Consider the following 12,160-nt stretch of genomic DNA (forward strand, 5'->3'; position numbering starts at 1 on the left):
TTTTCATTTCCATTTTCATTTCGACGATTATCATCGAGATGGTCGAATAGTATTATTTTGGCGCCAATAAAAAGGCGGGATATTCAAATTGAAAATTTCCATTTGATGTTCTTTCGTACGTTTTTATGACGAGACATTCCTTTCAATCCATGATAATTTTACAGAAAAAAAGATTTGTACAGTCCAACAACCGAATACGAAGAATCGATACAGGCTATGTGTGATATTTATGGACAAACTCCACCCAGAACACGTCTCAGTCGTAAGAAAAGACACATGAAACAAAAACTGGCAGAAGGGTATGCCCTTAATTAGCTTAATTAAACCTTATTTTCTGAATTAATTTATTTCGTGCATTTCTTCCTTTTTGTCTCATTTTTTGTTTCTATCCTTGTCTTTTTCGTTATCCAGCGTATGAATGAAAAGAGAATGTTTTCTTTTTCTACATAAATTTTTTATCTGTCAAGCTTGCTATGACAAATATTGAAATAATTTCTATCCTTATGTACACATATGTAGAAATACGTTAGTAGTGCATACTTAAATCCGTCTGATGTTCTGATGATAACGATTTAAAAAAATATCAAATCATATTTCTTATCAGAATGATTCTCTTTGGTATTACTTTTTCTAGCTTGAATTTACCTAAACATTCTTCGTTACATACATTGGAATATTTTCTGACTAGAACGACCAACATCAAATAAGTGTTCTTTTATAAATTTTGATTCGTTTCTTTTCCTCTCTTTCTGTCTCTTCCTCTCTCTCTCTCTCTCTCTCTGTCTCTCTCGAATAAAAAATCGTTTTTATCAACCATCCCACTTGGAAAAGTTTCGGATTAACTAACTTTGTTTTATTTTTAGGGAGACAAAACTTGCGGAGAAGGAATATCGGCCAAAAGTTGGTATTAGAAGAAGAAATACTTTGGATACAATTATTTTCAATGTAATGTGTGACGAGGCAGATAAATGTCGTGAAAATGAAGCGAAGGAAGAAGTTGTGAAGGAAGGCAATAGAAAATCTAAAAGGAGTTTGAAGCTTTTGCGTGGAAATGAAAGAGATTTGAAACTTGATGTTGAAGCAGCTCTTAATTATGCCGAAAAATCAGAACGTTTGATGCCATACACACCAAATAATATGAAAGTAATATTTTTTTTCTCCTTTATTATATATTTGTTTCTTACAATATTTTTGTTGTTGTTAAAATCAATTTGTTGAAATATTTGTAGATCGAAACGAAAAATAGATTTCGTAGTTTGCGATCAAAACCGATCGACGTAGAGGAGAAAAAGCAGGAAACAAAAGCCAAGCATTTAACTGTTTTGTCGACCGAAAAAGAAATCGTATCGCAATCGCCAATGGCACAGAGTTATTCAGAGCGACAGATTTTTCATGATACATTTTCCTTTCTTATTAAATTGGTATAAATTTTAGAAGATTATAAAATTGATTAGGATGTACTGATTAATATTACAATGTAATATTGTTTTAGGGAAGTACAGAACGTAATTGTCGTAGGCAAATGAGTCATGAAGAAACTCGATGGCAAAATGAGTTGAAAGATTTGATCTGGTTGGAGTTACAAGCGCATCATGCTGATCGTAGTCCAATGGCTCAAGACGAATATCTGTGCAAACAACGGGAAGCAGTAGGCTCGTTACTTAAGGAAATAATAGAATATAGGTGAATGGAAGATATTAAAAAATATTAATGACCAATGAATGATTGTGATTTAATAATGATTTGTTCCAGGTATAATCAAACTGTAAATCAGACAACTTCGCCCTATTCAAATGATTGCAACGAACAGAGTGTAAATTCGGGCTCAGGATCAGGAGTAGAGCATACTTTATGCTCGGGTTGTCTTTCTATGTATTGTCGAGCATGCGTACGCGCGCAGGGAGAGGCCTTGAGACAAGTAGAAGGATTGTTGGCTCGATTAGAGGCTGCAGAAGCTTTATATCCATCATCACAGGCATTTGCTGCTCATTATCCCTTATATAAGAGTCCAGAATTTACTGGAAGAGTTAAAGCTATGTGCCTGTGGTATAATATGACTAAACATCATAGATTAAAATTACAGATTTTAGGAAAATTATTGATGATGCTTCATACTAAGAAAAAGCAAGATGAAACGTCCGATTCTGGCATAAGGTACTTTATCTCTATTTTATAAAGCCTCGGACGAATTCTGATCGATATATCGTTTTTAGTTCTCGAGCTTCGGATATGGCAGATGGCTCGGAACCTCGACGAGCCATGATTCGTTTTGAATTATCTCAACAAGATGAAGTTTCAAATCCATCTGACAGTAACAATAGTAATAATTCGTCTCTTGGTGGCATGTCCTTGGCACAGTCGTGGCCATCTACTCCAGAATCTTCGTTCTCATACATAGACGATGAAAGACTCGACCGTCTTGATTTTTATTTAGTAGAATTCGATCGTCTGGCTTACAGGTATGCGACATTATTGTAAATGTTTTATAGTTACGACTTTTTATATAGACAAAGTATCTTGTATACAGAAAATACATAGAGGATGTACTCAAGACTAGAGGACTGAGGAAGAGTCTTAATTTCCTGGAAAGACTACATATTTCGGTACTTAGAAAAGCAAGACTCACTTTAGAGAAAAATGATGAGAACGATAATGATAATGTTACCGAGGAATACGATGGTGATAAAGAATTAAAGAGGTACGGCGTATGGAGTGCAGAAGCCAAAGAATTAAATCTTCCATCTTATAGGTGAGAGTAATTTATTACAAATGTAATCGCATGATGAGAGAATAATAATCAAACGTGCAAACAATTTCTTTAGGGCTGCGTTTCTATTCTTGTCTCGTGTTCCATTAGACGTGGTGCACGAATTTCTGAGAATGAGATTAGAACAAAAGCCAGAACAACCAAGTCCACTGTCAGTGCGTCAATTAATGCGCGAACTTCGAGAGGGACTTAGAATTGCCTGTATACATCGAGATAGATTTTCTGCTCATTCTTGCGCCGCCATAGCCAGTGATCCCTTCGCATGTAATACTCTTTTCGAGGCTGACGTGAAGGAATTCGACGAGAGCTTGAAAGCCGTCTTCGAAGTTTATTTAGATTATTTGCAACAATGGGTAGACATGGTCCAGCATGATAGCTTTCATAAAAATTTAATAATGGATGAATGGACCTTCGTTAAATCTATCGCTGGCGATATTATTGATGGATATAAAATAGCTGGAGTTAAATTTTGGTAAATGACGATGTACGAATCGTATATGTACGACTGGATTCTGATTTGGTTTATTTCCTTTTTCTCCCCTTAGTGAAATTGCCAGGACAATGATTATACAAGTTAAAGAATTTCTCGTGGAGCGACCTAAGGAGATCAAGGAATGCATGGATGACAGAGAAGAAGATGGTGAATGGTCAGGCAAGTAAGAGAGGATTCATTCGTTAAACTGTGAGCTGCTTTGTAAATGTTTGTTCCATTCTAATACATGGTTCAGATTTCATCTGATGTATGTGGGACGCGAATGGCAAGGAATGTTCGTGGAAGCTCGGGAAAAGGTTGTCAAGAGTGTTACCTTGGCTAAATGTTTAAAGCGTGACATAGAAAAATGGTCAGCACTTAATAACGAGTTAGAAGAATCTTTGATAGCGTTGAAGGTAAGGAATACTGCTACGTGATAATAGAACGTCTCTTGTTTGATTATTTCTAGGGAAAATCATAATTATTTATTTAGGAAATAGTTATGGATCTGAGGCACCGTATAACGATAGTGATCGAAGAGTTTCAAAACGATCTTAATCAAGCAGAAGAACCCAAAACTGAATCCGATCGTACAGCAATGCGTTCTCGAATCAGGGAAATACTTCATCAGGCCTATAGAATGGGATTCGATTATCACAAAGAGATGTGCAACTTTTTTTTGTCAGAAGAGAAAGCTGTTCTAGCGCGTGGCCTAGTATCCTTCGCCCTTCTTTGGATGGAATTTGTAAGAGTCAGATGTGAACGTGGAAGAGGCTTGAGACCTAGATGGGCAAATCAAGGCCTAGAATTTTTGATACTAGTTTGCGAGCCTCATTACACCAAACATTTGACTAACGTGGAATTCGAGGAATTAAAAACCTCGATGGATCGTTGTATTTCCCATGTCATTGGAACAGCGTCCGTATCACCTACGGAAATAGATAGTAAATATTTTTTCTATTATCTTTCACCCCTTTCTTAATGTTTCATATATTTCCTATTAAAACTATAACGTGGTTTCTAGCTTTGAAAAGATTACCTCGATCAAGAGCATCTTCTCCGTCTCATTCTCGTAGCAGAACAGCAAGTATAAGTACCTTACAGAAGACCCGAGATATTCTAAAATCGCCTGAACTTTTATTGAATACAAGAAAATCAGTTTCACCAAATTTAGTCGATGGTGGCCTTTCAGTAAACTCGAATATGTCTAGACAAGATAGAATAATCAAAGCTATAAGAAAAGTAGATCATAATATCGACGAGAGATTGAAAAATCATGAACTCATTGGTCAAGTAACGGACATGAGGGCTGTTGACAGAGTTCGTATAAAAGCTAGACGAGTGACGTTCACTTGGCAAAGAGGAATTAAAATAGGTAATGTTTCTAAACGTATACCCAATAAGTGTGTTCCAATAACATAATTTTTCTGATAATGTCTCATTAAAGGTCAGGGAAGATTTGGAAAAGTGTATACCATAGTAAATAATCAAACTGGTGAATTATTAGCAATGAAAGAGGTTCAATTGCAACCTGGTGATCACAGAGCGATTAGAAGAATAGCAGAAGAACTTCAGATCTTTGAAGGCATACAACATAATCATCTAGTCCGTTATTATGGCTTAGAAATCCATCGTGTAAGAAATCCTACATGAAATTACATACGTAACGTTGTATCTATCCAATAAGAAATTATTCAGGGATATATATTTATATTTTCTTTTTCAGGAAGAGATGTTAATATTTATGGAATTTTGTGCAGAAGGAACGTTGGAAAGTTTAGTAGCCGGAAGTGGAAATGGTTTACCCGAATCTTTAGTTAGAAAGTACACTCATCAACTTCTTTTAGCCGTAGTAGCTTTACATTCCCATGGTATTGTTCATCGTGATATTAAAAGTAGGTAGTATAGCGATTATAATGACATTCGCGTTTCAAATATAATATAATAATTTGTTTATTTCACAGCTGCAAATATTTTTTTGACAAATGAGGGCAATTGTTTAAAACTTGGAGATTTTGGTAGCGCAGTGCAAATAAAAGCACATACTACAATGCCTGGAGAACTTCAAGGATTCGTTGGCACTCAAGGTTCGTATATCACGTATGTTCGAATAAAAAATATATTCTACTAATTATATGATTTATATCGTAGCTTATATGGCACCAGAAGTATTTATGAAGACTGAAAGCATTGGACATGGTAGAGCAGTAGATATATGGTCTGTTGGTTGTTGTATCGTTGAAATGGCCAGTGGACGGAGACCATGGTCGGAATATGACTCCAATTATCAAATTATGTTTAAGGTATTACAATTAACATGTTGTAAAATATCTGATTAAGCTGGATATAACATAGTTTTATTTATACTTTTAGGTTGGCATGGGTGAAACTCCTGCGATACCGAAGACTCTATCTTTAGAGGGTATAGATTTAATCAAAAAATGTTTGCAACATGATCCAAAAAAAAGATATACCGCTAATACTCTTTTAACGCTTCCTTTCGCACAAACGTACGAGGACGTTAATGCTGATTTAAATGTTACACGTTTTTGATCCTAATTTTAAAGATATATATCTATATGTATATATACACATACATATATATCGATTGCCATTTATAGTTAAAAATGATGTAGTTTAAATATGTTGGAAAAAAAATGTTTTATATATATAGAAAGGAAGCAAGCTGTCGTCCACTCGGATTATATTTTTTAATCGAAGGTTCCTTCCTTATCGACGTGATATACTACTATAAAAAATGATTTCTTCGGAAATATTGATAATATATTTTTAACAATCCTAACAGAGATCTTAGAAGAAGATGATCTATATTTTATATAATCAAATGAAAATTTATTAGATATCTCAGGATAAAAACAAAATCGAACAAGTACGAGTGTGATGATAGACGAGTTAGAATAATAGTTGGACTAATTATTGTCACATTCCATATATCATAGATGTGAATAAAGCTAAAATGAAATTTAATGTGGATAAGAAAAAAGAGGAGATTCTAAATGAATCAACTCTATTCACAAAAAGACCATACTTCTGTTATGTGGTGTTGTACAATTGCACTAGTATGGAATTTTAGAGATGTATACTATACATCTAATGTTAGAGATATATATATATATATATATATTTGTATACGTATATATGTATCATTTTCATAATGTAGAACACCATATTTAATAGATAATGTGTTGTTATTCGAGGTATGTACGCACTATATTTGTGAAATATATCGCGTTAGAGAACAAAAATATTTAATCATCAATCAATTATCATAATCAAATAATCCATCAATCAATTAGTTTATTGATAGCACAAGAGGAAAACATACACTTAATGCGAGACACATACACATATGTATTACTTAATAAATTTCTTATGCAGAGGTATGCTGTGTATATTTTCTGCGTTAACAGAAAAAGTCGATCGTATTTTTATAACTCGTTTAAAACACTAAGAGATCGTAGATGTTTTATGTGCTAGAGTATCCATGCTGTGTCTGTCTATGTCCTGTGTGTTTGTGTGTGTGTTTCGTACATCCATCAATAATCCACCAATCAATAAAATAATAGATTTATAAGTATACATACAACGATATATTATTTTTATAATTTCATTTAAAGATTATATTATTTAGACGGTTAAACATTGATAAACATTCACGATAATGTTTCTTTTTTTTTTTCGTACGCACTTATAGAAACTATTACATATTTCTTAATGATAAACACGTAAACATTTTTATCTAATCGAGATTTTCCCCTCAGTTACGTGTTGATATTCGATTAGTTTTATAATTTAACTATTCTGAGGGAAAAGAACACTCGAAGATCATCACTACGTTTGGCATTCGCCTGATATGCGTGTGATATTCTTGGTCGCAGATATGCGATCACAATAGTTTCTTACGATATGTTAATAATAAGATATATATGCGTATATATCTATAGTAAAGAAAAAAGTATTCGTACAGAAGGAATGCATTTCCAGGAATGTGTTACTGTTGTACGAATACTTTTTATCTTCATTTTATATTTATAATATATATACTAACAACATTGCATTCTTTCCCTTATAACTAATAGATATTTTCTTTTTTCTTTTTGTTTCTTTTTCGATTTTTTTGTTGTTTTTTGCGATCTCAATCGCAAAAACAGAATTCTTTTTTTTTTTATATACTGTATAGAAACATGTATATATACTTAATAAATAGCAACACATAACATTAATACGCATACATGTATGTGTATATGTGTACTTGATCATTAATAAGTGTATAATATATGATATAATCTATTCTTATTTTTTCATGTAATCAACAATATTGAGAAGAGACTCCGTTGGGTATTTTTGTAAACTTTCCACGCAAAATCTTCAGTTTTTTTATTTAAATAAGTAATCAAAAACGCGAAAGCGCTAAATTTTGATGTGTGTTTTTTCTTTAAACTCTGAATATATCAAAACTCGTTTGAGAGATTAAAATAATATTATAACGAAATCATTTTCCTCGCGACAACATATATATATATATATAAATATAGATTAAAACAAAAATTGAACTAGATGTAATATGTATATCAGCGACGAACAATCGCATATTGAATTTATGAAATTTTGTCCATTATTTTTTCATTTTTTCTTTTTTAAATTCAAACGAAATTCATTCTTCTAAAATATATATATAATATTGACGAATTTTATTTTTCATTGCTTGGTTTCTTCTCATCATTGTGTGTGTGTGCTTATTTTTATATATGTATGTCTAATCATATATGTGTATATATGTATGTATACGTAAAAATACAAATTATTAAAACTTATAATCAATAGGATAAAAAGAACCGAGCATGCGTAAAAAAATGTGCGAGTTTAATATATTGACTCGACTATGATCGTGTTTTTTGTTTTGTTTTTTTTTTTCCCTTATTAACTCTAGCTAATTAGAATCTCGTCGATCGAAAAATTTCAATTTATGAACCATCTCCTCTTTCACCACATTTTTAAATATTTCTGTCATGAATCACAAGGCATCAAAGAGAAAGAGAGAGGAAGAGAGAGCATTTTTGATTCATCGATCATTGATCTATTGAAATTTTTCGCGATTGATTCGCAAGTATCTTCGCGCGAACGGTGTGTGTATGTACGTGCATGTGTGTGTGTGTGTGTGTATCTTCAGATTAGGATAACTATTCTTTTTGAAAGATATAGGAAAGAGAGAGAGAAAGAGACAGAAATATAGAAATAGATAGAGCGATATAGAAGAAAGATAGACAGAGATAGAGCTATCCGTCGATGTTCAGATCGTTGCTCCTTAATGCATATCGGAGAACTGATCTATCGACCTATCTAAGAATTGGACAAGAGTTTACTGTGCGGGCGCCAACATACGAACGATTGGCCACGTGTTTAAAAGTGTCGCTGACGTTAACGTGTCATTCGCGCGCGCTTGACGTTCACATTTATATATATTTTTTTTTTTTTTTTTTTTACAACAACACCATTAATTATTATTATTATTATTATTATCATTATCATTATTATTATTATACTAGGTCACAACTTAAATATATTGATACTATTTATATACGGAATGTAATTCAAAAATTTTTAGGCGATAAAAAAGTTCTTAAGTGATCTTAAAAATCAGTTAGTCTTTTTCGGGATTTTTTAAATTCGTAGTTAGGCTTGCAGTTTTACAATCTGCGAAAAGCTAAAACATTAATTTAAACAGTCTCGTGAAAGAGTAAATGATTTTTAAAATTAGAATTTTTGCCTTGTTATTAGAACATTTGAAGCTCATTATATATTACTTTCAAAAGGAATTTTTTCAAAATATTCCTCCACATAATTCGTCAATATTGTTCGCATGTTTTTTTATAACAATAATTAATAATAATAACAATATAGTTAATAACAATAACAAAAAGATAAAGATAAGCAATGATTCAAATGCTAATAAAAAAAATCATTTTAGATTTCTTGTAACATACACACACACATATGTATATATATATATGTAATAATTTGTTGTATAAATAAAATTATTAACAAACCAGCACCCGCGCGAATGGCACATTCTTAGGAAGCGATGGGCTAAAAGTTTTACGACCGATCGAACTCTATATTGCCTACTACACGCAAACGGCTACCCTCCCTTATTTTTTTTAAACACATTTTTTTTTTTATTTTTATTTATTTAATTTTCTTTTTTTTCTCTGCTTTCTTTTCTTTTCTTTCTATTCTTAGCCGCGAGTCGCCGTATAGGAAATATGTATTTTTCAGTGCACATTCATCTCTTCTGCTTAATCGATTTAGTTTAGTTTAGTTTAGATTAGTTTAGTTAGTTATTTTTTGTCCTTTTTCTCTCTTCTCTTTTTTTTTTTTTTTTTTAAAGAAAAGATAGACAACGAGATATTGATAGTACCATAATATCAGAGAGATATATACGTATATGTGTATGTATATATATATATGTGTGTATATATATATATATATGTTACGTATCTTAAAATCTACGACAGCATTCGATGAGATTTTACTTTCTTTTTTTTCTTTTCATTATACTCTTTAAAGATCATATAGTATAATAAACCATCCAGATAAAACTAACAATTGTGCGAGAATATTGAGTTTTATAATATTATATTATATTATGTTAGCTAAACTACGTTTAATAAGATTTACGTTGTGTGTGTGTGTGTGTGTGTGTGTATGTGTATGTGTATGTGTATGTGTATGTGTATATATGTATGAAGTATGTATGTATGGATTCATGGTCAGATGGCCAAAAATTCCAAGGTAATTATAAAAATCAATTAATAATCACCTTTTTCATTACCTTTTTTAGACTCATAATTAGGCTTGTAGTATTGAAACAAGAAAGTTAGCCTGAAAGATCTCGGAAAAGAATAATTGATTTGTAGAATCATCTAGAAATTTTTGAGCCATCTAAGAACTTTCTTATACATCTATTTCTTTTTTTTTGCGATAAATAATAAATACTTTCATCGTTTCACAAGCTCATCAGTTATCCGATAACGTTTCGTTGTTTTCTCTTCCTCTCCTCTCTCTCTCTCTCTCTCTCTCTGTTTTGCTTCCTCTTTAGGCGAATGATATGATTTTTTCTTGCAACTTCTTATTTTTCTTTTGCGTTTCTTCGTAATCTAAACATGTATTTATTTCTTATTAGAATTCTTTAACATTGTCGCCATATCTTTTAATACTTGTTCAAGCGTTTGAGCAAAACGCAACGAGTTTGTTTGACCGTCACTGTGAAAGGCCGAAATTTGAAACATAAATTTGTTCTTTTGCATGTTGTAACAGCATCCATAACCATCTGGAACTACTGGGCCATATCCTATGAAGCTGTGTGTCTTTGTGGTAACCTATTGAAAAAATAAAAAAAAAGGGAGTATTAGTTTATCATAGAAATAATTATATATCATATATATTTAATTCGGTTTTAGTAATTTCTTAAAAATTTTTCATTACTTTTTTTAATGAAACTTTTAATTTTAATATTTATGGATCAATTTAATAGTCGAATTAGGATAATAATTTATGAGCAAAAAATGAAAAATGAAAAATTGAACTGAAAATTGCTTTGAATAATTTTAATGGTAGACACTACGCGCGTCGCACCCTTCTTATTCGTTCCTTTAGAATAGAATCGGGCTTGCAACGTCACTTCCGACAACTGGCAACTCGAGACGTGGATTGCATCCGGTCGTTCAATAGAGCCGGAAGCCCCTAGCAATTACCTTTGTTACCAAATTGGATCTCCAAAAGTAACGATCCAACTCAATGAAATTCTTCCTTTGTACAATTTTTTTCAAATTATTTCTATTAAAGTCTATTATACATGTTTTACTTATGCGTGATGAGTATCATTAAAAGTATAATTATATTTATGAGATGACTATTAAATTTTAGACGATAATATTCTTCAAGGCTGCTTTGAGTAATCATACCTAAGAAGTAATCAAATATCTTATGATTCTTTACAGATCTTTATAGGAGAGATCGAGATCATGATTAATATATCCTTGTAATAGCGTTAAATAGTATAATTTATAGAACTCATAGGCGTCTACATTAATTTACAAAATATTTCAGTCTCTCTTGAGTCTTTGATTATAATCAAGGTTTCTACAGCGATTATTAAAAAATCGATTACTCTTTTTCGAGACTTTTTATGCTAATTTCTTCCTTTTTTTTTTAGATTGCACAAGTTCTTATAGTTTGTAAAACTACAAGTCTAAAAAGTCTCGAAATAGAGTGGATAATTATTTTTTTAATATCATTTATGAACTTCTGACCTACTCTCTGTATAATAAATTCGTTTAGATCCATAACTTTTTGATGGATAGTTTATGTGTGAAACAAAAAATGAACAAATAAATTTTATTATAATATTAATATAGATTTATATAAGTAAACAATATTTTTTGTTTAAGATGTAATTTGAATGCAGACGCCAATGAAAGACATTAGTCGAGTCGGACGTAGATAGATGATCGATCATGATTATACTGACCTGCGAAGTCGAGAGAGCGAAGTGATTAACGATCTTGTAAGCCTCGTCCGTGAATATGTCCGGGATCGGTTCTCCGGCCTCCTTGGCAACATAACGTAGCCCCATCAAATGATTGTCGATTCCTCGTCCTGTTATATTGTCATTCATTTCCTTAGTTTGTCTTTGTACTGCCAAGTCGAACAATTCCTTGATTCTATCCGCCTAAAAAAAAAGGAAAAAAGAAATGTTACAATAAAAATTAAACGCAATGAAATGTATTAACTTCAAACTGATAAATTTTTATAGTATAGTATTTTTTTCCATCAAGGTCTGTCCGAGAACGTAAGATTTTATGTTAAAATAAAAAATAAAAAAAAAAAAAAAGAAAAAG

General features: G+C 31.7%; 2 protein-coding genes across 3 annotated transcripts in view; one reads left to right on the forward strand and one right to left on the reverse strand.

Annotated features, from left to right (window-relative positions):
* LOC127070750 (mitogen-activated protein kinase kinase kinase 4) overlaps positions 1–8,205 on the forward strand; it is a 9,315-nt gene extending 1,110 nt beyond the window's left edge. Inside the window, exons 2-18 of the mRNA XM_051009133.1 lie at positions 165–299; positions 864–1,143; positions 1,230–1,421; positions 1,493–1,683; positions 1,753–2,154; positions 2,214–2,459; positions 2,528–2,749; positions 2,823–3,239; positions 3,313–3,423; positions 3,496–3,655; positions 3,733–4,183; positions 4,264–4,614; positions 4,687–4,874; positions 4,966–5,134; positions 5,204–5,326; positions 5,391–5,542; positions 5,613–8,205. Coding sequence (XP_050865090.1) covers positions 165–299; positions 864–1,143; positions 1,230–1,421; positions 1,493–1,683; positions 1,753–2,154; positions 2,214–2,459; positions 2,528–2,749; positions 2,823–3,239; positions 3,313–3,423; positions 3,496–3,655; positions 3,733–4,183; positions 4,264–4,614; positions 4,687–4,874; positions 4,966–5,134; positions 5,204–5,326; positions 5,391–5,542; positions 5,613–5,792 — 3,970 coding nt within the window. The 3' untranslated portion in view covers positions 5,793–8,205. The remainder of the gene's footprint in view (positions 1–164; positions 300–863; positions 1,144–1,229; positions 1,422–1,492; positions 1,684–1,752; positions 2,155–2,213; positions 2,460–2,527; positions 2,750–2,822; positions 3,240–3,312; positions 3,424–3,495; positions 3,656–3,732; positions 4,184–4,263; positions 4,615–4,686; positions 4,875–4,965; positions 5,135–5,203; positions 5,327–5,390; positions 5,543–5,612) is intronic.
* Positions 6,538–12,160, reverse strand: part of LOC127070753 (vesicular acetylcholine transporter) — a 58,034-nt gene continuing 52,411 nt past the window's right edge. For both annotated transcript variants that reach the window (XM_051009151.1, XM_051009150.1), the window contains 2 exons: positions 11,791–11,991; positions 6,538–10,639 (listed from right to left, as the gene is read on the reverse strand). In XM_051009151.1, the coding sequence (XP_050865108.1) occupies positions 10,430–10,639; positions 11,791–11,991 (411 nt within the window). In that variant the 3' untranslated portion in view covers positions 6,538–10,429. The remainder of the gene's footprint in view (positions 10,640–11,790; positions 11,992–12,160) is intronic.

This window comes from Vespula vulgaris, chromosome 19 (assembly GCF_905475345.1).
Source record: "Vespula vulgaris chromosome 19, iyVesVulg1.1, whole genome shotgun sequence".
Lineage (NCBI taxonomy): Eukaryota > Metazoa > Arthropoda > Insecta > Hymenoptera > Vespidae > Vespula > Vespula vulgaris.